This window comes from Eimeria tenella, genomic scaffold, assembly GCF_000499545.2.
Source record: "Eimeria tenella Houghton genomic scaffold, Eth_scaff79, whole genome shotgun sequence".
Taxonomy (NCBI): domain Eukaryota; phylum Apicomplexa; class Conoidasida; order Eucoccidiorida; family Eimeriidae; genus Eimeria; species Eimeria tenella.
In genome coordinates this window covers 108,917-136,168 of record NW_013543453.1, presented here as the reverse complement: position 1 = coordinate 136,168, position 27,252 = coordinate 108,917, and the positions used below count along the sequence as shown (strand labels likewise).

General features: G+C 50.3%; 6 protein-coding genes across 6 annotated transcripts; 2 read left to right on the top strand and 4 right to left on the bottom strand.

Annotated features, from left to right (window-relative positions):
- Positions 1-653: 653 nt before the first annotated feature.
- On the top strand, positions 654-3,224 carry ETH_00027960 (uncharacterized protein; the record flags this gene model as incomplete). Its single annotated transcript, XM_013378236.1, has 4 exons — positions 654-1,309; positions 1,422-1,555; positions 1,869-2,536; positions 2,682-3,224. 4 exons carry the CDS (start codon positions 654-656, stop codon positions 3,222-3,224), a joined length of 2,001 nt encoding a protein of 666 aa, XP_013233690.1.
- Positions 3,225-4,985: 1,761 nt separating this feature from the next.
- Positions 4,986-6,700, bottom strand: ETH_00027955 (duplicated carbonic anhydrase, putative; the record flags this gene model as incomplete). The annotated part of the gene is made up of 2 exons (XM_013378235.1): positions 4,986-5,470; positions 5,704-6,700. 2 exons carry the CDS (start codon positions 6,698-6,700, stop codon positions 4,986-4,988), a joined length of 1,482 nt encoding a protein of 493 aa, XP_013233689.1.
- Positions 6,701-8,468: 1,768 nt separating this feature from the next.
- Positions 8,469-13,996, bottom strand: ETH_00027950 (chypothetical protein, conserved, putative; the record flags this gene model as incomplete). Its single annotated transcript, XM_013378234.1, has 8 exons — positions 8,469-11,090; positions 11,210-11,331; positions 11,530-11,649; positions 11,965-12,063; positions 12,241-12,464; positions 12,714-12,961; positions 13,206-13,358; positions 13,550-13,996. 8 exons carry the CDS (start codon positions 13,994-13,996, stop codon positions 8,469-8,471), a joined length of 4,035 nt encoding a protein of 1,344 aa, XP_013233688.1.
- A 1,815-nt stretch (positions 13,997-15,811) lies between these two features.
- Positions 15,812-16,665, bottom strand: ETH_00027945 (replication factor A protein 3 domain-containing protein, putative; the record flags this gene model as incomplete). The annotated part of the gene is made up of 4 exons (XM_013378233.1): positions 15,812-15,885; positions 16,069-16,203; positions 16,329-16,435; positions 16,643-16,665. 4 exons carry the CDS (start codon positions 16,663-16,665, stop codon positions 15,812-15,814), a joined length of 339 nt encoding a protein of 112 aa, XP_013233687.1.
- Positions 16,666-18,208: 1,543 nt separating this feature from the next.
- Positions 18,209-21,617, bottom strand: ETH_00027940 (tRNA methyltransferase domain-containing protein, putative; the record flags this gene model as incomplete). The annotated part of the gene is made up of 4 exons (XM_013378232.1): positions 18,209-19,174; positions 19,275-19,396; positions 19,656-19,786; positions 19,912-21,617. 4 exons carry the CDS (start codon positions 21,615-21,617, stop codon positions 18,209-18,211), a joined length of 2,925 nt encoding a protein of 974 aa, XP_013233686.1.
- Positions 21,618-22,491: 874 nt separating this feature from the next.
- Positions 22,492-26,589, top strand: ETH_00027935 (uncharacterized protein; the record flags this gene model as incomplete). The annotated part of the gene is made up of 4 exons (XM_013378231.1): positions 22,492-25,129; positions 25,432-25,605; positions 25,787-26,331; positions 26,518-26,589. 4 exons carry the CDS (start codon positions 22,492-22,494, stop codon positions 26,587-26,589), a joined length of 3,429 nt encoding a protein of 1,142 aa, XP_013233685.1.
- Between the last annotated feature and the right edge of the window lie 663 nt (positions 26,590-27,252).

The window sequence follows — 27,252 nt, the reverse complement described above, 5'->3', positions numbered from 1 at the left end:
AGTGCGGTTGCATTCCCTCTCAGCGTAGCTAACCTTGAAACATTGTTGTTTCCTCGGTTTCTTTAACATTCGCAACTTTTATGAATGTCGGACTTTCTGGGGTCACGGTTGACGAAAGTTCAGGCATGCCTTCCACGCTAGAAAGCCCCACCGAAGGCCTGCTGGTTTCACAATGCTGGCAAACAATGACGGATACATTTTTTTCGAGCGAACTGCTTACGATTAGATTGAATTTTACTTAGAAGTTTCGGTATCGTGGCTCATCACACAGCCAAAAGCGACCTCCTTGAATTGGCCGCATTCGGTGCAGCGCCACCAACGAGCACGCTGCGGTGGCCTCTCCATGGCTGTTTTCCCGCCTAGAGCAAAATTTACGGTTTTAGCTCTAAAATCCTAGATTGAAACTTGCTTTTTCCTTAGTTTTCAAGCCTGAGAAGGCACAGACCTTCAAACGCTTCAAAAGAGTCATACTTGCTCTAAATTGCAGCGCCTTCACTCTTTTGTTCCATTGTCGTGCGATTTTTTTGGCGTGCGTCGTCTTTGGTTGTGGTCGGCTATATATTCTGGCTCCTGTGTTATGTTTCGAGATCTTCAGCACTTCTTTTTCCAACTATCAATCGGCGGAAGCGAAGTAGCCCTATCACTTCGCGCAAATGCCAGCCCCGGTGAACAAGCTGCCAAGCCGAACAAACGGAGGCTGCAGCAAGTCATCTCCATCTGATGAGAAGCGGGCGAAGAATGGTTTCTTGACTCTGTGTCGCAGACTAATAACAGGGGCTATGGATCATGTGGAGAACACCCCTGCCGTCACGGCTGCGAAAACGCAGCACAAGCCATGTGGAGTTGGGCGTTATTTTCTTTTAGTGACTTATGTTATATACGCTTTTTTAACGGCTCGCGTGTACTTCGCGTGGCCGAATCTTTCAAATCTGCTCTTCAGGTCGAATGCGTACTCGTGGCTTTGCACGACGTACTTGCAGGAAGGGAATCCGGATATGAGGGAGGAAATCCATGGGGGGAAGCGGTACATATGTGAGGCCCAGAATTCAGCAGTCGGAAACATATTTGTTACTTGCCTGGCGTTCGCTTTTTCATTCTCACTTGCTGCCGGCTTGCTGCTGGACTATCTAGGACCGCGCATCACAGCTGCAATAGGACAGCTCATGAACGCCCTGGCATGGGTACTTCTTGCCTTCGGGTCAGAATCTGCACAAACGTACATTGCGGCGTTTATATTCATGGGAATAGGATCAGACATAGGGTATTTGCCCCTTCTATCTTCAGCCAACCTCTTCCCTGGACACGAAGGGTAAGCTTGGACACTGCGGTTGTAGGGATTTGCGCCACATGCTAGTTCAGATTCGTTCTTGGCTGTAGGATGTCATTACAGTTTTTGTTAGGTGTTTCATCTACTTTTGTAGGTTGATAGTAGCAATTCTTGGGGCGTCCAAGAGCGCCAGCTTCGCGGTGCCGACTATCCTAGACAAGATCGAGGCCGCGAATCCGGGTATCGGTCTGAGGGAAGTTAGCCTTGGCTATGCTGTCATTGGACCTGGTGAGGTGAACGGGACAGTCGAGCTGAACTCGTCTCCAAATCCGTTTTTTTATTGCATTGCTCGTTTGCTAGCTTCCATTTCACTGTTCACGTGCACAAGACACGTGACATATGACCGTGTATAAATCGACGACGCACCGCAAGGCTGGGACTTTTTGCAGACCTTTGTCATGGATTTCATCGCCACAACGTGATTAACTGCTCCCTGTGTAGACAGTGCAACGTGGCGGCTCGCTGATGTTTGGTTTCGCCTCTGCCCATAGAACATAGTGTACGTTGTCTAGATTGCATCATGCATGCTTTTCTGCTGCAGGCTTGTGTTTCATATTGGCGCTGATTTTGGTTCCGTACAAGCATTTCAAACCGTGGAACGAATTCACGGAAATGGAAAGGGGGGGCGCATACCATCACCCTATTCAAAGAGTAAACGATTCTTTCGCCTCTATAGAAGCCCACGCGTGGCGCGATAGTTTCAGCAGCTTTCATGAAGGTCAGTGGCCCCTACATGCGCATGACGGATACTCTGGTGGTACGGCGTCGGAGCCAGGACGAAAAGCTAAGTGCTACCTGGATGTCCCGAGGCCGGTGCCTTCAACAGGACCTTGCAAAAAGGCACTGTCCGAAGGAGTTGGGGCAGACGAAGAGAAAAAGCGGGACGAAGAGAAGCAGAAAAAGAATGGATTCTCAGATGCCGATCAAGCGGCGGAGGTGCCTGCGATATACCAGGCGACAAGAATGAGCGTGGCAACAGGAGGAGCAGGGAACGCAGAGACACTGGATCAGTTAGCTGGTGGGAGGGAGGAGAAGCCGGCCTCCTTTATCAGGCAGTTCACATCGCCATACGCTATATGCATCGTTGTTTACTCCATTATAAAGGCTATCATGTACGCATTCTTCACGACAGCAGCAGAAAATTTACTGGGCAAGGAGGTCAACGATTTTATGGGGGCTGCGCTGCCTTTCTCGTTATTCCCGTGCATCGTAAGTGCATTCTGAACGCCAACTTGTCTAAAATGCTGCACACGATGATTGCTTTCTTGACATAGCGCGCAGAGCTCTTGCAGTTCCTCAGAGAAATTGCTTGTGTTTAAGAATTTTTTGGTCTGTGCGCCATTTTTGTTTCCAGGTGATTGGCAAGGTCGTGGATATGGTTGGCATTATGCCTATCTTGTTCTTCTTGAACACATGCATTACACTGGCCTATGGATTCAGCATGATTCCAGCACTTCCCACGGCATACCTCTCTGCTATTCTCTACATTTGCTACGTCTCATTCTACAGCTCGCAGAGCTATTGCTTCGTGTCGGACACGTTCTCTTCGTCTCACTTTGGGAAAATTGTGGGGACTATCCACTTGATAGCTGGATTTTTGTCTTTGCTGAAAATCCCGATGCAGAAACTCGTGGTAGATGTTTTCCATTCTGTTTACTACTACCCCTGTTTGATTATGTTGGTGCTGTGTGGCGTCAACTTTCTAGTGCTGCTACTACTTTGGTGTAAAAAACGTACAGAACCGCACCCTTTCTGGCCACAGGCAGCTCGGGACATGGCAAAGCAAGAAGCTGAAGAACGGAGGCGTCGCGCAGAAGAGAAAAAGGTGCAAAAAGCCAAGGCTAAGCAGGAGCGGTCGAAGGAAGTTGAACTGAGGAATCAGGCAACGGATGTCTGAAGGAGAGGGGACCTAGTCGCAAGGCATTTTGCAGTGTAGTATACAATGACTACCGTAAGCTGCCGAGGAGGCAGGGACGAGTGATGCCGCATGGATTCGTACTGCAATGCAAACAAAGCAACACCATGAGGCAGCAGGGAAACCAGCGGCAGCAACAAATGGCTAGATAGGTAGCATCATCCAGCATCTGATAGCTTTGTTGCTTATCGGTTCCGCTTGGATGGTAGTCAGTATAGCCTGTGCCTCGGGCTACGCTGCTGCTCTGCGTGCGACCTCTTTTTGCGTTGATGCAGTACGTCATGCGCTTAACAGTTGCCACGTTGCGTCTGGTGTACGATGTGGCTTCGTAGCTGAGAGGCGAAACGCAACTGGAGAGGCACTGTGTCTTGGTGCAGGACACAAATACCTCTGCACTCTATCTCTTCCCCTTGCACAGAGCCCTAGGGAGCTAGCCTAGCCAGCTAGCTGTAACTATGTTTTGCGTGGGCTTATAAGAGCCCATTGGGTTTCTCTGGGCTCGCTACTAAGACGGCCCGGTCTGAGCCACCCTGTGTGTTGCTCCCCAATATTCAGGACAGTGGTCTTAAAATCGACAGCATTTGCGGTGTCCTGAAATTCCGAGTGAAAACATTGGGGCATAAGCATTAGACGAAGGTTTGTTTTCATCCTTTTCCATTTTCTCCCTTTGGATAATGCAAATGGCTAAAGTCACTTTTAGCGAGCCTCTGCAAGAAGGAATGTTCAGCACTAGTTCCTTTGCAGCCGAACTACTTGACTGAGAACAACAAGCCACGCCCAACCTTGGGCAGTGTATTCTGTATCAATGCTAAGGATGATAACATTCAAAAATGCAGTGACGGCAGTTTTCAGCAAATGCTTGATGCAGTTGCTTGCTCCATTTGTTATGGCTTGGTTTCTCTGGACGGAGAAGTGCATCGGTGGAGCTTGTGAACGTTTTCATGACCAGCTTTTCTCAGCAGCAAACGCACGTAGAAGTAGAACGAGTGCAGCCATTTATATGACGAGCAGTATCGTCTTCTGGGTGAATCAAAGCACAGATGAGGCTTCACTACGGTGCAAACGATATTGTATTGGTGAAGTAGCAGAGTTTCTGAAGATGTGTTAAGGCTGGCACCGAAATATGTGCCTCGTAATTCCTGAGAGAGTGAGCGACAGTCAAGGATCAAGCAAATATCTGGGCATAGGATACACCGTCCCTGAAAGCTTCCAGTGTTGCGTTCGATTCTTTGCTTTTCCTTTTCGGGTCGCATCTACATATGCTGCAGTATATCAGGTCACTGTGCTCTAATTAGCTATCGTTTAAGCGCCAAGCTGTAAGCATGTGATGCATCTGATACGCTGTCCCTCAAAATGCATTTTCTAAAAGAATCTTCAAGCCGTACAGCTTCAAGTTAAACTTAATGGTCACCGACCTACATCAGCAGGCTGCAGGGTGTGCCACACCATTAAGGTGAATAGCATGGTTTGAAGCAGCTTGTTGAGTGGAGTGTAAACAATGAAAGGCCCAATCCGATGGGCATCTGTCACTCCAGAAATAAATCCGTGGGGATTCGACTATATACACAGAACTATGGGCCTCAAAACGCATTATTTGTTCGGCACCAGAAATTATCTGGGCCACAAAGCAGCGCAGCGCTCAGATGGTGTTGGATCTTGGCGGCTTTCCTTAAAGGGATATTTAAATACAATCCTCGAAAGGTACGTATACTGGCATAGCAGTAGGTAGACCCTTCGGTGTGTTTACAACAGTGCAATTATAGACAATGACGCAGCGATTGCCCAGAAGGCAAGCCCAATGTGCTTTGGAGCTGCTTTGCTTTCCTGAAGCCACCCCTGGAACGAGCTAGCGGAAACCTCTGCCTGGTCTGACATATTTGTGAATCCCAGACTATCCGCAATAAGCACTTGTAGAGGGAACCCCTGCACGAGGAAAACGTTACCGTCATTGTGCATATTGCCTTCCACATTCTGCAGCTGCCGGAAGTTTCCATCCTTCTCCTTCACTGACTTGAGGCTTTTGGGATTTAGCATTTTGTAGAACCTCAGCATGGTATCTGTTGCGACGGGGAGAGGCTGGCGAGCCACATACCATCTGACGTTCTCTTCACACCCAGGCATAGTCTGGCTACCGTCGTAGGCAAAAAATTCTTGATTTGTCAACTGCAGCATCATCATCAGCGACTGCAGATTCAAAGGGTGAGTCAGCTCAAGCACCTCAGAACCTCCTGAGAACGCAAAACATATTAGTATACATGTGGGATTAAGCGATGCAGTTTTCTAGACGATTAAAGGCCCAAAAGACCGCAGGCATACGCCTCGCGGTCTCGCAGGCAAGTCATACGGCAACGGTTTCAAAATGTGCAAACTCAAAGTGTAGAACACAGTTACACTGTCCTTCATGGAAAAAAACAAAGTGAGCCTCTGCATCCACTTATTTGATTCCTATATAATCACTTACCATGAGTTTCTTTGCTTAGCCCATCAGCCATTAGTAGTGTTCTCAACAGCCTTTCGGATGGAAGTCCCCTCAGTTCTTCTAGACTGGCCTGATCCAGCTCTTCGCTCATGAACGTAAGGGAGATAACCCTCCAGTGGGAGGAGGGAAGCAAAGGATCTTTTCCGCTTTTGCTGTTTTCAGCCATTGCTCGTTCTACATCTGGGAGATTGATGCTGCTTTGAGCGAATAAAGCCAAATATGGAAGTGTTGTGAGATTTACACTCTTGCTCGCCTCCACTGATAACAAATCGTTTGAGTAGTGCCATATTTGCATCTCTATTTCCCTCCTGTTAGCTTCCCCCTGAAAAGTATGCTCACTAGGAGAGTGAAAAAGGATCTGATGTGCAACGAACATTTCAGTCGTGTCAGATCCAAACAGAGCACCGAGAGGAACAAGACCCTCACCGGCAGAACGGATTTGGAATACCTTATCCGTTCTGTACAAAAGCACACTATTCAATTGGTTAGGATAGGTATAGAAGAAGTCCCCCTTCTTCCACAACTTGTTTGGCCAAGAGGACGTTTGTTCACCAGAGAAGGCACCTACATACAACTCCGCCATGTTCTTTTTAGCTGGCTCTTCAAGACCTTCAATATGAAGGTCTACAGGAGATTGGCGTGTTCCAGTCTTGCATTTTCCCTGTGTCCAGTCAGCCCCATGCTCTTTGTAATCCCACTCTGATTCCGGAAGAGCCCCCAACTGAGGGATACTTCCAGTGGTGGGAGATGTCCGATTCGTTTTTTCCACCAATTGCTGAACCAAAGAGTGAGCAGAGAGGGTGTCTCCTCTGAGTTTTGCGTGGCTGTCGCTCGCTCGCTGGGTAGCTTCCTTTGCCCCCAAAGCCGAGAAATATTCCGGGGAAAGGGGAGACCTGATCTGATTGTTCCACCTGCCTCCTTCTGCCTTATACAGCAGGACTAAAGAGACTAAGCAGAAAAGTAGGGAAAGCGGTGCCATTTTCAAATTCATGTTCTGGTGTCAAGGGCTGCGGCTTACCCCAGGCCCGTCCCTTTTGCCTCACTAAGAGGCTACGAAGGAGAGAGGGAGGGGACTACAGGAGAAGAATCAGTTCAAAAGTACACGTTGGGTTACTTCAATTTCGTCCGAATTATGGCTTGTCTTCTCCTTATCAGACGGTACCAGGAGCAGACCTGTCAAGGCGCCAAAGCCCCCAGCGCCGAGCTGTGCTCTCAAGCTAGCACAATGCTTGTCGATTGGGTAAGTTCAATATGAATCATTCAAGAGCTTCAGTATTTTTATCTTGTCAAATGTTCTTGCATCATATACGTAATATAAGACAGAAGCTGGAAGCTGAAATGCTGAGTGCGCAGACGACAGTTGGAGCCCAATGGACCAACCGGGCCATGGATCAAGGAGTCAGGTGTGATATCTGCAGCAACTTTGCGAAGTACGTGCATCCTGTGCTTACATATTATATTGAAATATCAGCCATAATGCATTCTTATAGCATTTAAGCATCCACCCGCGAACCTTACGCAATTGCTGAGGGTCATATCTTCCCTGATAGTTTCCGGTTCGCTCGCTCGCAGTTCACGATGTGTGTTATGTGCCTTCCTCAGTGCACATTGCACTAAATATACTATACTCAACTCATAGCAAGGAGCCTCCTCATTTCATATACGGCTCGAAGGCACTTTTACTGCTCAAACCGGCGGCTCAATCCAGGATCTGATACACCAGACCCACTGCCGCTCGAACAGCTAGCCCACTTTGGTCAACTAAGGCAAGTAATCAACGGTACGCATCATCAAACGCTTTGTTAAGTACGACGACCATGAAACGCCTTCCAGCGTACAACTGTTTGACCGCACACTCCACGCTTACCAAAGCCAGGATGCTATTGTCTCCAACTGTTCTGTCCCTTGCCCTCCTGTGATGCACCTGTCCTGCAAGCTGCTATCGAGACATCAGAAAACCGGTCATCAGCAGAATGTCTCTTCAACATATTTGCGTAGTGCAGTTTGCGCAACCGAAAACCTTCACCGTGAACCACCTGGTCCTGTAGAGAGGCTTACACCGGAGCAAGACACATGAGAGTGATAGCGCGCACAGGCATCCACCTAGAGCTGATGCCTCGTGTTCTGTTCTGTACTCATAGGATGCTTAGTAACCGTTTCTAATCGTCCCCTGCAGTCAGCACAAAACAAAACTGAAACAATCTGTCACGCCTTTCACATGCGTCAACTGACAGTCAACTTGCGCAATACTTCCCGGTCGCGCGCTGACGGCAGCGGTGCTCCACAGCGTGATTCAATAAGGAGCTGACGCTTGCTGTCACAAAAAGTGGAAACGGATTTTCTGCCGCCCTGCCAATGGCAACAAGCAGATGCTAATAAAAACTCAAAACAATAAGAGCGGCAAATATCCAAGAGCCATCGGCTTGGAAACATATTTTTTAGACGTAGCATAGTCCCTCCCTCTGCCTAGATGGCAACTTTTCATGTTACAAACATGGCCTCCAAGAGTTAAGCTACACCCTTTCTTCTCAAGCCCAACAACAAAACGTCACATAAAACGCAAGGCTATGATGCGCGCCATTCTTGAAGGGAGAAGAAACACAACACGCGAGAGCTTGAAATCGCGACGCCGCCTACACGCAGCAGGAAGTCCCCTTCTCAAGCACTCTCTAGGTATTCATGCTTAGTTTTTACACTCTCCACAGAAATAATATGCAAATACCATGTAACAAACCAAGGCAAGGATACTATTCGTCATCGGTGTCCAAGTCCAAGTTAACCGTGCAGCCCTTCTTGTTGGTTTCACGGACGAGCTGATTGACCTGGCGGTTTGCTCGCTTCAATTCTGGGGAAAGCATTTTCGTTAAAGGAGTCGTGGTAATGGCTTTCCGTCCGTCTAGCTTGCTACCAGGCCCCGTCTCAATCAGCATTTCAATTAGCTCATGAGGTGGGACAGTTTGGAAATCTCCGTCGTCATAGTCGATACGGAACTGATTTGTAAAGTATGTGACTGTCCTCTCCTTTTCAAATTCCTTGCTGCCAGTTCCACCTTTTCCCGGCGCATCTATCCGCGTTGACTTTCCTTCTAGATGTGGTTCAACGTCCTGGACCGTCGTTGACACCGCTTGGTAATTACTCACTAAGCCATAAAACCATTTTGGTTTCCTCGTCTTTGGACATGGGAATTTGTAGTCGACCCTTGTCTTTCCCAAGGTAACACTAATAAGAGGAATAGCCCCTTTCGTTACTACCTCAGTGGCACGAATTTCCGGTTTCAGTGTGTTTTCTGCGCTGCGGCGGGCTGCATTTTCATGTATCCTTGGGTGCCTAGTGTCTCCAAGGAAAGAGCTCATGCTTTCTCCTCGCTGTAGCGGGCTCATGTTGTCTAGAAGTCCACGCAATTTTTCCCGATGCTCTCTCTGCACAGTTAGCAGGGCATCTTGAAAACATGTTAGCAGTGCATCCTGTATCTGAGCAGGGGAAGCGAAATGCGGATGATCCCAGTTCGACGCCAAGTGTCGTTTGGTCAGTCTACACACTTCCACGCTTGCCTTCGAGCCATACAGCTTGTAGCAGCGCACGCACGGCTGCAGTGCGCCCAAAAGTGTCCGTGGCTCCACAAGCATTTCAGTCCGACAGCCCAGCAGCTCTTCGCTTGAAAATTCATCGGGTGTTAACGCCACAGGGCAAGGCTGCATCTTGCTCGTTTGGCTCTTTTCGCTGCTGTTTTTGTACACGCGCATTGGCTCGACAATCAGACTATCGCTTCCTCTCACAGGTCCACTTGTGTTAACGCGGCCACTATTCCCCTTGACTTCTGCACTTAATGATGGATCTCCACCCAAGCTACAGCCTTCGACAGGAGGCTCCAGCGTTTGAACTGGCAATGCCCTGCCATCCTTTTCGGTAGCCTCAATACTTCTGCCAGTGCAGAGCAAAGTGCCTACGCTACCCTCCATGGGAAGGCTTGAGGAAACCTCGTCTGACACTGCCATGATATAGTCTGGCTGAGGTCCGCTGAGAGGCGTGTTGCTGATACTCCTTTTGAATGCTTCGGAGGCAGAACGATCAGGGTAAGCACTACACGGAGCAACTGAAGCTGCCAATTGTGCCTCTGCCCCCAAAGTACAACCGGTAGTATCCGTTCTGCTGCCCTGGGAAACAGATCCGTCTGTTTCCTGTCGAGAACGTTGCTCTGCCTTTGTGGGCAAGGCACCTCCCTGGTGGTTTTCTTCTATTGTTCCCACGCAGACGGTCTCTTTTGAGCTCGTGGCACACGCAACTTGTCCCTCTGCAGTCCTTTTCCGTCTCTTGGGAATGCCAGTGCCATCAGACCACCTTGCGCCAGGGCCTCTGCGTCTACTGCTGCATATGTCGTTGGCTGCGCTGCTTGCGTGCTCCACCTCCTCCGTAATATTAAATGGACCCGAACCTGCTCTTTCGATCTTCGAAGTTACGGCGCCCTTCGTGATTGCCTCATTCGACGGATGCAAAAGCAGTGGGTTCCCTTCCCTAAGCACCCTCCGGGCTTGCCAGTCTACTGAAAAGTTCATGGCTGCTGCCATTCTCTCCCACTGGAGTCGACATACGCAACAAAACCACTTGCAATCGCCCTCAACAAACCAGCGGTAGACGTCTTCAACAGTCTCACCGCCAGTAACAACGCCGAAGTTCGTCTCCGACCCGTATGTCTCTCGGCCGTTAGTTGACGCATCGCTTGATGCTACGTGTGTACAGCAGTTACTCTGAAATTCGTTCAGTTCGCCTATCTCCTGGTTTTGCTGTGCCTCTTGGTATTTCAGTTCCTGCCGCTGTTCTGGAGGCCGCTGTTTCTGCTGCTGTTCTCGCGGTTGCTGTCCCTGCAGCTGTTCTGGAGACTGCTGTTCATTGTGCTGTTCTGAGAATTGCTGTTCCACCTGTTCACCGTTTTTTTGCTGGTCATCGTGCTGCTCCTGCTCCTTTCGGTTGTGATTAAGCTCCCCTTGTTCCCGCTGTTCTTGCTGCCTGCGATCGGCAGCGTGGGCCCCAAAGATGCAACGAAGATGGCAGGGTCTGTCACATCCGTCACAGTGCACGACCTGCTCTCCCCAGATGGAAGCTTTATCATTAGTCTCCATATCTGTTGTTCCGGCTTTCCTTGGCCCTTGCGTTTTTGCCAGCTCTAGCTTCTTTTCAGTATTGTGCTTTCCAGCTGCTGACTTGCAGCCGTCGACTGATAAATCAACTGAAACCGTTGCAACAGAAGCTGGTACCAGTGGTATTTCGTCCGAGTGACAATAAGGACACACTTCTCCTATCCGGGCGCGAGTTTGCAGAGACGCGTCGTTGTCCCTCACCAAGCACTCAGCATTCCTTGCCGGAGCCAATGTCTGTGCACGTGTACGACAGTGTGCGCAATATAAAAATTAGTAGGAGCAAATTAATCAACTGAACCGTATTTTAGAAGCATATCCAAACATTAGCACAGCAGCAAATGCATGGGACGCACCTGGCAGCCTCCCGCCTTAACACCAATTCGGTAGTCCAGCAGCTCGCGGGCTATCGCTTTGTGGGACGCATCTTGCACCCTGTTAAACCAGTCATAGCCAAAATCAGCTAAGACTTCTTCTCCTGCGATAGCGCAGCAACAGTCGTGACGAAAACTAGCGAGAAGTTGTCGACGACGGCAGTGAGTTCACACGGTAGGGCAGAAGAGTAGCGCAACTGCCCCTGTCAGACACTTGATTTTAGGTTTGGTCAAGACGGCAACATACTGATGAGGAGGGAGCCAAACTGCAAAATGGCAAGTTGATGATTCAAAGCATGTACCTGGCTCTATTGCCACGCCTGGAATGGTTGTAAGGACAATATGAGGCCACCCATCCACAAAGACTTGCTGCCATTCCGTGTTGCAGTGGCATATTTTCTCACCTAGTAGGCCAATGGTGCCTGTATTGAGGTACAAATGAAACACTGCTGGTAAACTATCTATGTTAGCAGTTCGCTACAAGCCTGCATCCATGCTTGTGTGAAGCGCGAAGTTATTCAATGAGGGCGTAGTGCATCGTTGTCGAGCAGCAAACTTTCATGCTAGTGTTGGGGGGAGCAATTAGGGAGGTTCCAGTGCAAACTTCCAAGCATTTCTTCATAAGAAACTATTAGCTGGTGCACAGGGGTCTGGTGGGACAATTCTACCTTGGCAGTCAGATAAAAGACCGGACAACTGAGTAGTGTGCCAAATGAAACTTGCACAGAAAGGCACACCATAGTGATTAACAAGAGACATCTGGTTGCACGCATCGTGCGAGTCCAGCACCAACTCTCCGCGGACAGGAAGCGCCACTCGCTTGATATTTGAAGACCCTAATAAAAAGACACGACAGTTTACCAGCTGTTCCGTGACAGCCGATCTTCTTTGCCCTGCAGTCAGGGGAAAAGAGCTAGCACACTACTGTGCATCAATAACCGGACCCACTGTTAACTGGCAACCTAAAAAAAAAACAAGCTTCGAAGGATCTAGGAGCTAAGCATGCGCTTCACCTGTGACTTGGACTCTGCGTACGCCTTCATTAGTCACGACGTTCTCCTTCGCCTTCTTGTGGAGCTCTGTGTTCTCATCTACGCTTGCCTCCTGGGAAACAGGGGCTGGGACTTTGGATACAGTGGAAGGCCCTTCTTCTCCCGAAGAATCACTTTCTTTTTCAAACTCCTCAGCCGCACGCCACGCCAACGCGCAAAACGACAAATCAAAAACATACTCGAACCTGCATAAACGATAAACACCATGATCCTTCCCCTCGAGGTCGTAACAAATGCACCTCTCAACTTTCTTATGAACAGTTCTTTTCGAATCATGAATCACGAATCACCAAGCTTCTGCACCTATCCATTTGCAAGCGACCCTCCAAACCTAAGAAAATCTGTTCCTAGAAACGCTCTAGCATACTCATACATTTTCACACCGCTAGGAGAACAAGTGTGCAATAGTACAACGTAAGAAACCCTCTAAGTACCTTTGCTTGTTGGTACTCCCCGCCCTGACGTGGCCTGTGTACTCCCCAAGTATTCTTCTCTCCTTAGAGGCCTTCATAGGCCCTTTCCCCGCGTATACAACCGTAAAACAGCTCTCTCCTGGCGGAGTGGCGAAACGCACAGGGTGAGTTGGGTCAGTAACTCTGCAGACTACGAGGTCAGGGCTCACAAAGCCGTGTACTACGGACATAATGCTGTTCCACATTTCCCGCATGGAAGACCGCGACACCTGCAACGGAATCAAACAACAGTGAGGACGTACGAAACACCTAACGGTAAACCTCTGTGACGCATGGCAACGCGGGACGCATAATGTGTTTACAGTAACACTGTGATGCTCACATGTCAGGCTACCGTCTGGCGAATCTGGTGCTGAAGGCAAACCCTAACAGTGATCCAAGACAAACACAGAGAAGCGGAAACACGGCACCGCAGCGAAAACCCAACGGCAAGAACTGTTGGGCGACTCCCACCTGGAGGCCCCCGCGTTTGAAATCTGGGCAGACTATGACGCTGTGCCACTTGCTGTGCACCCAACCCTCTCTGTTGTTTCCCCAGCCCTTGCATTGCCTCTGAAAGGCCTCCAGCAGCCGCTTGTGCTCAGATTCAGCTCGTTCATCCCGCACCTAGACATACGGCAGAAACCGTAAGTCCTCCACGGAATAGTTAGAGGGCGCGTAATCGGCGAGAGCCCAGGTACACAGGGCTTGCCGAGTGCGTGGAGTGCGAATTCACAAACACACCACATGCACCTCTGCGCATAGGCCGGAACGATCCTGCATAAGGCCCCTGCACGGTCATTTGCTGTGCAGCTAACCTGTGTAGCTGCCCATTGAAGGCCCCTCTCTTCCAATACCTCCTTCAACGTGCACGGCTCGAGGCCCCTGGACCTAAGGCTTGCCAGGAGCTCAGGAGACAGCTCGGGCAGAGAGTCTTTAACCCGACGTGCAGCATCAAGCACGGCATCTGGGGAGACAAATTTGGTAGCTGCCCCACTCAACCCGCTCCCGGCCCCTAACCCCGTGGCTAGCTTGTTCCTCCCGCGTCCTTTCAAAGAACCCCTTTTGAATCCTCCAACTCCTCCACGCCTGACGTAGCCTGGTGCATAATCCGGCGCAGTTATATCTTGTTGCTTCATTGAGGGAAGACCGTGGGGAACGGATGCTGAGTTAGCCTGAGCCTGATCATTCTCTTGGCTCGCACTGGGGCTGCTGGTTGCAGCTACAGACGGGGAGGCGCGTGTTGGGCCTCCCTCTACGCTCATTGGAGGGCAAAGCGTCGAGTCTGCACATGTGTAAACAGCACTTCAGGCCAGAACTCGACCACTTCCGCAAGCATGTCACCACCTTGATCGCGTTCACCGCAGGTATGTACCTAGCGCAAGGAAAGATTCAACTAGATTACCTGTAAGCGGAGAGATCGCCGCTGTAGGGTTAGAAGAGAACCACAGACGATGGTGGGGGGAGCCAGCTCCCTCTTTCCTAGAGCTATCGCGCAGAGCCCTGGTCTGCTACAATCACATATGTAACAACAAATACACACTTGGGAATTCGAGGGACAAACGGTCTGCATAAGCCTAATACAGTCGCGAAGTTTTTGTTGCTCTCTTCGCTTGTGTCGCCGGAGCTGGTAACGTTGTCTAGAGAAACAAAGCGGTTTGAGGCAGCTAAGAAGAAGGGCAACGCACAAGGGACAAGCCTAGAGAGAGCTATTTATGATCAAGAGGAAGATCCTATGTGAGGTCACCAATATGGGGCACGCGAAAAGATGCCACAGTAAAGCAAGCGCGTTGGGGGGAACGAACGAAAGTGGACGTGAGCATACGGAGGAAGATGCAGCAAGCAGCGATTTGCTACATATACACTCCTGAAAAAATGCAAAGAAGTCAAGTGTAGAGGCACTTTCAGCAACAAACAGGCCGAGAGGGGTTGGACTTAACTGCGAGAGGGGCTGGGGAGAATGATGAAGGGGGAACAGTAGACCACGTCTTGTGTTCCACGCTCGCCTCATACGCACTATAAATAAGAAATTCTGCTTTCGCTTATGTGCGATACACGAGCAACAACTCTTTTTGTTCGAGTTACTAACGAAAGTGGGAAAACAAGGCACATGACCATAGTTGCAGAACCACCCCGAGATGTGTACACATCGTCTCATAAAACATCAATGGGCTGCTATGCTGTATAACTTAAATGCATCTTCTCTACTTTTTTGCATGCACTAGCTGTGCTAGCCGAAATGCGCAGCGTTGGAATGGCTTGTTGCTACTCTTGGCATGCCCTCGGTTTGAAAGGCCCCACTAAGATTTCCCTTTTACGTCCCGGCTGACGCTAATTCAGGTACAGTGCGCAGCCAGGCTTGGTACACTTCCGAATACAAAGTGACGGCACTGCGATTTTCACTCGTTGACAGATAATTCCATCATGTGCAGGCCGACCCGACAGCCCAGGGTCTTCCTCCACCTTTCACCTCGGCGTATTGCCGTAGCAGCACCCAACTTTCGAAAGAAAAACGGGAAGCACAGCGTCTCATGCCAGCGCGAGCGTCCCTCTGTGCCCTTCTGCAACTTTTGGTCCTTCTGCACAAATCGCTGGCGCAGCAGTTACTAGGGAAAATTGCCACTTATAGCCAAGAGGAACTACTCCGGTAGACGGACATTGAGCTCTGAGCTAAGGCTAAAAAATTGCAGAGTATTTGAGTAGGCTTGCTACGGTGTGTGAGAAAATTCGACAATTCGAATTCTGCGTTACACAGTTTCCCCGTCTCAGCAATGGGAGCTTCTGTGAACCCAAAATAGTGCGCGGTGAACCGTACACTCACACATTCCATTTATACCCTTGAGCACCATAGGGCTTTCGGATACGGTTAACTAAAAACAATGCAAAGTAAACCAAGACTCATTGCTCAACAGGTTTGGTAGTTATTCCCCCCTGCGAAACTTAAAATTCTGCTTGCAGGGAACCCACTGCAGGCTGGGTTTTGTTTTATCAGACGCTATCGTTGCAGGGCTGCTTGGGAATTAGCAGCATGGTAATACAGAAAGGCCTTTTCAACCGATGCAATGCATACATTGGGAGTGTTACTCTGAATCGAATAGGTGGCTAAATTGAGGATGGAAAGTCGCTGCTGTCGCTGCATCAGCAAGCTCTATGTCTGCGCCAAAAGCCACAAACAAGCGCAGCAAGCATTCGACCCTAGAACCTAACTCAAGCGCTAAACTGACCGAAAAGACTTTAATTTCCTGTAGACAAGATAGATGGATGGATTACTCCAAAAGCTAGCAGCAGTGCCAGCTTCCAGGAGACTGGCGAAACTTAATAAAGGTAAGTCGCGCACCGATATTGTCTCCAAGAGGAATGGTTTGGTCGTGCTCTCCTTGCCTAATTGTTAGGTCCTCCTGCACGGTCGCCACAACTTCGACATAGCGGCACGCCGGCGGGGAGTCCCGGAGGAAACATTTCACACATTTACCTGCAAAAGCGCAACCAATTTCTGCAGGCAGAGTGACTACAGCAATCGCGTTGATGGCGATTCTAGATAGACAAGTGGGTCTCATACTACGTGGCGCTTAGCGGAAGCCCCTGTTATTCACGTACCTTCGGAAGCCTCAAGTATGAGAGCATCCTCTTCAGCTTCTTTTATCCGACCAATAAAGCGAATTCGTCTGCCTACGAAATCGCCCAGCCTGCCATACGGCACTCTCCTGTGACTCAGCGGACAGAAGGAGCAATGACGCGAATGAGCCTACCTTAACAGCGTTATTTCGTGATTTAGATTTGACGTCGTAACTGTTTCGTTCCTCATCAGCAGAATAATGCTGGAGGCAAAAGAGGCAGAAACTGGGGCACCACAGAAAGACTGGAGCTGCTGAGAGCTGTACAAGCGAGTACTCCTACAGCAGCAATCCCACCTGGCGGCTTTATAATCCTCCATTTGCACGTGTATTAGACTCCAGACTAGCGAAAATTAGGAAAAATGAGGCAAAGAGCAGCTGGCGAAGTGTGATGGGCCACTGCAAATTCGCCCAGTTGGGCTGGTGGGGTTGTTGTGGGCATCCAACGGGACAACCAACATCGGGTTCCAGAGGTGAATGGATCTTCTTCCGTTTTTGTGGTTTGAATTTTGTTTCTGTATATAAAGAGTATTTGCTCCACATTTAAAAAAATGATTATTGTGGGTTACTGCGGCCTAAACATCCGTGGACTGCATTACTTGCTTAGCAGATGAAATAGTTTGAACGCAGCCTTTGAACTAAAATCTGGCTCTCTACAGTTTCTGTCTACTGAGATTAGTCGTGCAGTGCTGCTGAGACTTAGGAGTAGGTCCGAAAACGGCAACTTCTCGCAGAAGCGTGGTTGTCCGTGAGAGCGGCATATGAGTATTGAGATCTACCCGCACGCAAATGCGTCCCCACTGGTAAAGAATAACTGTGGCCTGTTTGCGGAACACTGCACAAATGTGTGGCATGAACACTCCAGAAAGTACCACTGGAGGTCATGTTAGGTTGCAGACCCTTGCTTCAGCCTGTAACCAAAAAAGCCTGTCTTCTCCATTCGTGTATCATTTGGAAGGGCACGGATTGGGTCACTGTTCGCGAATGTCCGCTTGACATATTGCGGCAAACTTTGTTTTGTGTGAATAGCCTGTTATGGCGAACTTTCGTGTTAGCTGCCTGCATGCGTTGCGAGCCAGTTCCCCCTTCTCCTTTCTCCTTTAGCTGCACCTCGCTACGCGAGTTACACGACAGCGGTAGAGCACTTTGCAATCGGCTATTCCTAAATTCATGTGAGAGTCGAGCGGGTGTCTCCGAAGGCAGGGTTCCTTCGCGCTGCTGCTACGCAAAGCAGTTGAAATAAAGGGGTGGGTGGAGGCAAGCTAACTCCTTTTGCCGTCGATCTGATACCCTTGTCGCAGGGGAAAGTGAACAGCACTCCCACTCGACGGCACAAAGAATACAAGAACAACGGTGTTTTAATACAAGGTAGACAGATGTGCAGTTTGTGGATTGACCTTGCTGCTCGCGTTTTTGCCCGAATTTTGCCAGACAGCTGGGAGTAGTTGCGATAAGCGGACTAAGCTACACTTCGATTTTATGCAGCTCTCGTAAAGATGGTAAATGCGCGACGCTTTTTAGCAGTCGCATATAGAATGCATGAATTGGGACCAGAGTAGGAGGCCCGGAGCGTCTCTCGGTATGCAATGATTTAGAAGGAGGTTCCCTTTTACGCCTTCGTAGGGCAGTTTGATTCTTAGGTTGCCACTATTCAAAGCTTTACCTAAGTATATCATGAAGCACAAGTGTAAGCGAAACACAAAGAACTAGTCTTTGTCATGAATATCTTCGTATCCACAGGCCTTGGGCCCTACATTCGTACCCTTGAGCCCCTATTACTCATGAGGCCCACGTTTAAATGTACTATCCAAATTCCAAATGGGAAACAGTAACCAGAAGAAAGTTATTCCATAGACACTGCAGCTAGCCCAACCTGTCAATGATGCTCTTCAATGCGAAAGAGCCTTGAAGGGCAGAAATCCTCCCCGACCCTATACATTCATCATCTCTATAGAATGCAGCAACCTGCCCCGGCGCAAGGCCCACATCTGGCTCCTCCAGCAGCAGTTCCGCCTCTTCAATGGGACTTGAATTTCCTGAGTGGCCCCTTGAGACACAAAGAACCTTGAAGTTGTGCTTCGCTACTCCGTGGAAGCCCGCACTGTGCCTCACCTGCACTACAAACCCTGCTCCACCCTTGGAGGATCCCGTAAGAAAGCTTTCAGCAGGCCTTTCCATAGGCAGTGCAGTGTTTGTCTTTGCAGCAGCCACTGCACTTGCTGCAACCGCTGCCAAAGTAGGACCTTCCTCTCGCAAGCAGCCCGGTTGAAGAGTCGCAGAAGCATCGAAGCCCGCTGGGGCCTTTCCGTGAAACCACCTAATGTTGTCCACTCGTAGGCACGTTCTAAGCTGTCTGAGCTTCAGAGCCAAGGCTGCTGCCTTGTCACCATTTGCCGCTGCCCTCAACAAGGGAGCTCCCAACGGCTCCGAGTAATTCCCAGGTTCTGTTGCCAAGGCTCGCAGGCGGTCTTCTGCTGCCGCCTCTTCCTCCTTACTTACTACAAAAAGCGCATTTGCTTCGGGGAGCTTGCCAACGACGCTCCAAGGACCTGAAAGCTTTGGAGGACCTCCAGAGGCTCCGTGGCAACGGCGGCAGAGGCGGGGATCGAGGAGAGGCACAACACCCTTCTGCTGTCCCACAGTGAAGCCCCAAAGGCCCTTGTGCCGGCCAATAGAAACGCCTGTAGGAAAATGAATCACTGGTCCCTCCTCCTCTCCAAGTAGGTGCATAAGGAACTGACTTACAGGTAGAGGACCCAAGAAGCAAAGGCCTTGGCTGTCCGGCCTCTGAGATGACGGTAGACCCCAGCTTACCGCAATCTTCCGCACCTGCATTAAACGTGTACCCCAAACCAGTGGCTGCATACGCGGTCAGGACAGTGCTTATCAGTGCCTGCAAAGGATGCTCAGTACGGGGTTTTACGCTTACCTGGGTTTTCAGGAGAGCACCCACAGGGAAAAGCAAACGCGATAACTGGAGTGAAGACAGACCAGACAGGAAGTACGATTGGTCTTTCGTCAAGTCCACTCCCCTCAACAAGCGAGGACAACCTGACCAGCACAGGAAACGCATATACTAGCCTCACTACCAACTGTTTACAAACATGACGATGCCATCCAATTACCAAAGCATTACAGCAGTTCCTTTGTGAAGCCACAGGCTTTTGCTCCAAAATCAATGCAACACGCAGCAGCTCAAGATTTCGGTGCTACCCAGTAAAGTAGCAACAACTGCAGGAGGCAGCATATCTTGAAAGAGAAGTCGAAATACAGACATCTTGCCACTACAGCCGACACAAAAATGTCCTACCCTCGTCAATTAAGATCCTTGCGTAGTGTCCCGAGGCGATTCTGTAGTCAACTGCGTCCAATGTCTCTGCAAAAGCCCCAAATTTCACTGAGGAGTTGCAGCTCCAGTCCGGATTAAGTGTGAGGCCCGCCCTGTGAGGCATCGCAGCTCGCATAATCCCAAGGTGCGAGATAACCTTTTATTCGTGATAAGGCTCAAACCTCTAGTGCATGAGCCCAGGGTTAATGTGCGATGTTCGCAACCTCAGAGGGCCTACCGGGCCCCTTCTAAAAAGCCGGAGATGACTCTATCCCAGTACTGCTGTTGCATGGGTACAACCTCCAGAGAAAGCCCCGCTGCTGCTGCTACGGCAGCTGCTGCTTTTGCATCCTCTCGCCATGGGCAAGCCGCTGCCGCCGTCGCAGACGCAGCAGCAATATCAAGCTTTTCCTGCTGATACCTACCCTGCAGTTGTTCCTTCATCTGAGCCGCTTCAGGGGCCCAAACCTTTAGAAAAATAGGCTTGGGCCTGAAGCCCCACTCACGCATCAAAAGCAGAGAAACTGCAGAGTCTACTCCACCCGACACAAGAACATGAACTTCAGCCCCAGCACCGTCACTAAGAGGAAGAGAAACACGGCTTTTAGCCGCTAACTTAGCTATTTCCTTGGAGCGCGGTATGGAGGGAAGTGCATGCTGTGGGATCGGGTTGCCCCACTGGTCCCCATGAGGCTCTTGGCGATATCCAGATAAAGCATCATTTGCGGGTCGTGGCGGCCTCAGTGACGTTCCTTTTGGTACTTTAGCCTGCGTTCTGCCTGTTGTGATGTCTTGTTTGTTTGGAGCAGTACCTTGTTCCCCATGCGCATTCTGAGGCAGCTCGGCAGGAGGTGGAAGGACCTCGTTGCAAAAGTATCGCTGTAGCAGGTCTTGTGTGGAGCCCATAAGAATGTGCATAGCCGTCCGAAAGCCCCTCACCCTCGAGTCCGGTAGCAAATTCAGTAAACTGCTAAACTGCAGAAGCTTAGTGGAGCCTAGGGCGCTCAGGGCAAACACCCCGCAGGGAGCACTCCCACTGAGGCTTCTAGAGAGCAGTTGTAGTAAACCCCCAACAACAAGCGAATCACTCTCCCCATGGACGTGCACTTTTGCTCCCTGCTTTGCTGCGACGCAGCACAGCCGGCTGTTGCTCGTGATGCTGGCGGCCAAGCTCCTCTGTTGTGGCCTCACGGGGTAATGAAGTGAAACTTTCACTGCGGCCACCGCTGCACAACCGGTGACGGGCCTCCATATATCACTAAGAACTAAATCTGAGGTGCTTGGACACACCGATGCTTCGTCAACTCCTGCTGCTGAGCCCGATTCAAGCGCCTCTGATGAGGCACTTGGGCCGTGCGCAGACTGCTTGATGCGCGTGAGCGGCCGCTTACCCGTGAAGCTTAGGAAATCGCTGCCATTGGTTTCCTGAAATGCCAGGTGCATCAAAATTTTTATACGGGATTCTGCTGTGGGGGCCCCCCGGAAGACCCTACAGAGGGTGAGCCATCTGCGAGCCACCTCAAAAAAGGCGGAACCCATCACAGAACCATCTGGGCTAGCACATTCATCTGCTGTTTGTGATGCTGCTGATGGTGGTTCGGGAGGACGCCCTGCCTCAACTTGTTTCAAGTAAAGTTGTCTGTCACATTTGTGGTCGATAGACGGACAGAATGGGCCCAACGGTCTGCTGAAACATCCTACAATGGTCCTGGTAAGGAGATTGGCTCGTGGATGGAGAAGAAATGAAACGCGGGGCATAAGACTCCCGCCCAAAGGTCTGCCCGTCCTGCATATCTTTACTTGCAGCTGAAGAGGCCGTCTTGGCTGCCAGACACGGGCCGGCTGTACGTGGCAGCATGAGAGAATTGCAGAATCGCTTACTTCTAGACACTGGTGGAATAGTGCAGATAGGACCAGAAAGAACAGCTCCAGAAAAGCGCGCATCTCAGAGCGTTCTAAAATATCTAGCAAAACCTTTAAATCTCGCGGGGGATGTACACGGCATCCTTACTTCGCGACGGGATGCACGCTGGAGTTGGGATACTGCCCGTAGGCGGGATAAGGCGGAATTCTCGTTTGTGAGCATGCCTGGTGTAACAATTCGTCTTCTCGCCTCGTGTTGTAGCTGCTTGGACAGGTCTCATCAGTGAACTACTGCTGCTTGTCTTGCATAAAAGTGCTGCTTGCGTCGCTGCTCCTCCCTCTGTTGCCACAATAACAGTCGGTGACTTTGCCATAATAAAGCCTTGATGAGCCGCTAGTAAACAATTTGGTCGCGAAGTCTTTACGGAAAGCCGTGTTTTGGAGACCACAGATGAGGCTCGAGTGACCCGGAAGATTTACAGCAGCACGGTTTGCTTCTAGATAAATGAGACTGTGGAAACTTATTGGTCGTTTAAACATATTAAAGTAAGTAGCTATTTAATTTTAACTTTTTTTCGGGCCTCCCTTAGGCTGAAGGCCCTTGATGATATAAGGACCGGGGGCCCCCACGTTGTCTGCGGCGCCCGCAACATGCTTACTTGGTAGTGAGGAAGAGTGTTTTATGATGAAAGCAGTTGCGGATCTTTGATGACGAAAAGCAGTTATCCGAAGGCCAGAGGAATATTGTCGAGGCTTGGGGGCTCCTTTTAGTAGGGCCCCTTCCTAGCAGCCGAAAAACTCTACACAGCCGACACTCACTCGAAAGGGCGGCAAGAGCCTGCCAGAGCTTACAGAAGTAGTGAGAAAAGTCATAATATCAACATCAATGAAACACGCATTAGCCGCAGCACTACCAAGACCAGAAATACGATGAACTGCCACTTTTTCGCCGGCAATGCCCAGGGAGTCCCACACAGAGCAGCGGCCTGCCCTGCGTGCCCTCCTCCGATGGCTACTTCTGCTGCTTTTTCTCCATGAAGGATTGCACCCGGCCTGTGGACACTCAGGGGCCACGAGAGCTTCCTTTTTAGTGCCGCGCAGTCGTGAGAGTGGGCCTGCGGCAGGTTGTTCGAGAACAGCCAGCAGTAACCGCAGCCGTAGCAATACGTCACGCAGCGCTGCATCATATTTAACAGGGCCAGAAGATGACAAATCGGATTGTCCTAGGTGCGTATGGCTGAACCACAGAGTGGAGAGCCCGCCTATAGTTGTCGGCTGGGAGGAGGCCTCTGGGAACTCCAGGGAAAGCGATGCTTGCTGCGTCCCGCTAAATCTTGGAATGGCAAGAGCGGCTAATGCAGCGTTTCAGCTACGAAGAAACACAACCAAAGTCCCAGTTCTCGATGTTGTTCCCGTGGAAGTAGAAGTAGCGCCGGAGACGAGGCTGGCTTTGGAGCTACCCCCATGCTCCCACAAACGACACATATTCCTCCCTTTATGTCTACTTGGATTTCCTCGCGATTTACAGAGCAAAACGAATCCTTACTTACAGTGTCAAGTGGAGAAGCCCACAGAAAATTGCGCGCCGGTCCGCAGTGGGGAGATTCACGAAGTATCGGCGAATTGCTCACCCCTTAGCTCAGTCAGCAGTTCAGCTCAACAGCCATTTCTGGAGGCCCTGAAGGAGTCTGTCTGTAAGGCTCTCAAATGGGGAGGGAACTTGTACGAGGGGATTCCCATGCAGCTTGCTGCCCGCGTGACTGCGCCGAAGAAGGCCCAACTGGCACCGCATTCACCCATTGAAGAATCTAATAAGTCTGCCGGACTGTCAGCAAATAGCAGGGAATCGAGTGGTCTAGAGCAATGCCCATTCCCGACGGTGTGGCCGCTGAGTTCTGATAGAGAAGCTCAAAGGGTTCTTAGGAAGCACTATAAACCCTTACTCGACCTTTACCGCCGTCTACCGCACTCTGCATCTTGTGCCAGTGCGTGGAAGAGAGCCAGTGACAACCCTAAAAACAACGATGTCGGGAGTAGGAACTGCAGCAGCAATGTGGGGGCCCAGTGGATCACTGCCTTGCGTATCCTGCGTCTACCTAGGGGTGCTCAGTTGTCACTGCAGCTTCAACTGGAGCCCCCTCTACCCTCTTTTCCATTTTCTTCCGACAAGAGTGTGCCTCTTCCGCCTCCCGTAGTTAACATGTCTGCTTGGCAGGCTCATGCACACAGCAACCAGGACGCTTCCTCACCGTACCAGCTAGTGTCGTTATACAAATTCTTCCGCGTAAGCTCACCTAGGGCCCTTGCTGAGCTGCTAAGGGCCCTTTGGGGGCCTAGAGGAGTACTAGGTAGGGCCTACGTAGCAGAAGAGGGTATTAATGCCCAGTTGGCGGTCCCTTCTTCAGTGTTTGCGTCTATCATCACCGAGCTGCAGCAGATACCTGGCCTGGAAGATGGTCTTCAGGTAACTCCTGATTGCCTTATCCCCTTCTACAAATATTGGAGCTCCCCACCATTTGACACACTTCATATCCGTCCTCGCCATCAGGTGCTGAGGGATGGTTTTGACTGCCCGCTAGACTGGTCAGACTGCGGAGAGGAGGTCGAGCCTGAGGTTTGGCATCGTAAGCTTGTGGCCTTGTTGCAGGAGCAACAACTACAGAAGCAGCGAACACCGAAAGTCGTACTTTTGGATATGCGGAATGCGAGCGAGTACGCGGTCGGCCATTTCAAGGGATCGCAATGTGTAGATACGCTCACCTTCGCGGATTCATTTACTTCTGGCGGTCCGTTGGAGGAGGCCCTGGCCAGGGTGGGGATTCAGCTTCCTTCCAGGGAGGCTACATCTGTCTCTAGTAAAGGCAGTTGTAGCAGGAAGGACGTGGAGATAATGATGTACTGCACAGGTGGTATCCGCTGTGTGAAGGCGGGAGCTTTCGTTAAGCAAATTCTTGGTTTTCCTAGGGTAACACGACTCAAAGGAGGTATCCTAGCATACAAAAATTTCATTGAGAGCTTCAAGAAAAGGCCTAATAGGGGCGAAGGGATCCTGCTTGGTGCAGAAGAGGAAGGGTCATACGCGTCTGAAAACCTTACTGCTGCTAATGCCAATGAGTGTGCAACAGATGAAGGCGGTCTCAGCGGTAACGAAACTTTGCAGCAGCGCGGTGTCTCAGACCCGAGTGATGCCGCAGTGGTGGGCTTGCATGATCCTGCACCGGAGAGTTTGTTCGTGGGGAGTAATTACGTATTCGATCATAGGATGTGCCAGCAGATTACACCGGATTTGTTGACTCATTGCACGATCTGTTCAGGACCCTCGGGTCGCCTAGTGAATTGCAGCAACAGACGGTGCGGTCGGCGTGTTGTGCTGTGCTCCTCGTGCTGCTCCTCAATTGGGGTCTTCTGTTCGTCAGCATGTGCCCGGGAAGGAGCGGAGGATGGTAAAAGAGAAGTTCATGCACAGACTCAGAGGCGGATGCAAGTCAGGCATACATACCAAAAATTGCTGCAGCAGAGGCGTTTATGGGCGATGAGGGCTCAGCAGCTTTTGGCTGCTCTAAAATACACTGCTGCCGCCGATTCGGTGTCCGGTAAGATGCTCATGTGTTTTTAGCGGCATAATGTTGGAGGATTCAGTAGCTGTTCTCGCGTTCCGTGCCCTGCGCCGCGCTTTAACACAGCGTACGATGTCGCGGAAGGGTTGGGCGTATGCTGCAGCACTATAAATACTCGTGTGTATATGCAGACGCTTCGTTTTTGAAGCATACACCATCCGAGGAGTCGTCCCATAAGGAAGCTCATGTTGGAGATTGTGGGCGTGCCGGCAATGCTATATCTCAAGACTGCTGGCATTGGTCTCACAGCGTTGCAGCTGCTGCATCTTCCCGCTCAGGACAGGAAACGCTACTAGAAGAAGGGCGACGGAGGGCAAAAGACTTAACTGGCTTGCAACATGAGGTCCAGCAGTTCTGGTCGGGGCCTCTGCACTCGCGCATCCTCTCAGCAATCAGCAAACTCAAGAGGCCTCGATCAATCCTTGAAATAGGCGCCTTCGTTGGCATCTCTAGTAGGCCATTTCGTAGTCGAACCATGCTATGATGCTTTCTAATACTCCGGAGCTTCTGTGGGACACTCGTATAGCATGTTTTACAGTGATGTCCGTCTCTTCTTGACACATCTTTTCTCAAAGCTGCAAGTGGTGCGGCCAGTGCCATTTCATTTCGTACATTCTTTTTGCTTGCCTGCAGCCCTAGCTCTGGCTGAGGGCCTTGTTTGTGAGGAGGAGGGTGAAGATGGGTGTTTTGGTATTTTGGCCATAGAGAAAGACCCGCGAGCAGCAACAGCAGCCCGCCGGCTGGTGAGCTCTTCCCCATGGGGCCGATTTATTACTCTGATGGAGGTGGACGCAATGCAGTGGCTGCAGTCTCTCCCCAAGGTGTTGAAGAGCCCGCCTGTTTGGGGAAACGCATCAGAATCCACCAGGTATGAGGAAACATCAAGCAGCAGGCTGCCAAATGGTGGCTTTGACCTTATCTATCTCGACGCTGAAAAGAAAAGATACCTAGAGTACATTTCGGCTATACTAAATCCACAGCGTCCTCTGCTTGCCCTGACTGGAGTCCTCGTGATAGACAACACTTTATGGCTCAAAGGTCAGGATGGAAAAAGAATCGCGTGGTGGGAGAACCACCTGACACAGGGGGAATCTGCACGGGCCAGAAGATATGCAAAAGTTGCAGAGTGTATGCAGACCCTTCGGGAAACTCTGCGCAACGATGCTCGTATTTCTCATGTAAGCGGTATACGTAAAGAAGATATGCCGGATGACAGAGCAAACGTCATCCACCCAGGTAGCGTGCAAGGGCATGCGTGGCGTGATGCGTTCCATGCATGGCAGTGCAGCTTTCAGTATTGGCTGTACTTCGTTCTTGGCCAGTTTGTAGATTGAATGGTATCTTACGCGTTTCGGTGTTTGCAGGTTTTACTTCCGGTTGGGGATGGTTTGTCACTCGTCACTTGGGCTAACCAACCGCCACCCCCTGGGCCTTAGCCTTAGCGCTGCTCACACATCAGCAGCCCATGCAGAGCGTGATCTATAGCTCCGCTGGCATTCATGAGTGTGATCTAGCACAGTTTCATGGGGTTTTAAGTACAGAGGGTTTTTTTCCAAGGTTGGCTGGTTTCTGCAGCCACATTGACAAGCCGATACATTTTTGAAAGTTGGACCTATGTGTTTCATGCTTTGCATGCGTCTTTTGCTTGCAAGCTGCCACATCCTTCAGCCAAACTCATGTTCACTTCACAAACGAGTCGTCGATCGCCGCAGAAAGCGAATACTCGTTTTAAGCTCAAGAGATAGGCGCGTCCCCGTAGGGACAGCAAAATAGATAAAAGCGTATAGAACGATCTTTGTGCTCATTGCCTACTTGTATAGCTTAGCTACCATGCCGGAACTTTCGGATTGTGACAGTAGCATCGCCTGCATTTGCTTCCAGTGGCCGGTATTATGTTATCTTGAAATAACCAGGTCCTGCAATTTGCTTCCTGGGACGGAATTTATCTTGACGGAGCCAATTCTACGCAGAAGATACTTGGTACTCCTGTTGAGTCAAGCCAAGCCCAAGGGCTTTCAGCCACTTGTCTCGCCTCTGAGGGCCACATTTTTCTCCATTTATTTGCACTAACGGGGATGTGTCGCGATCTGAGTCGCATT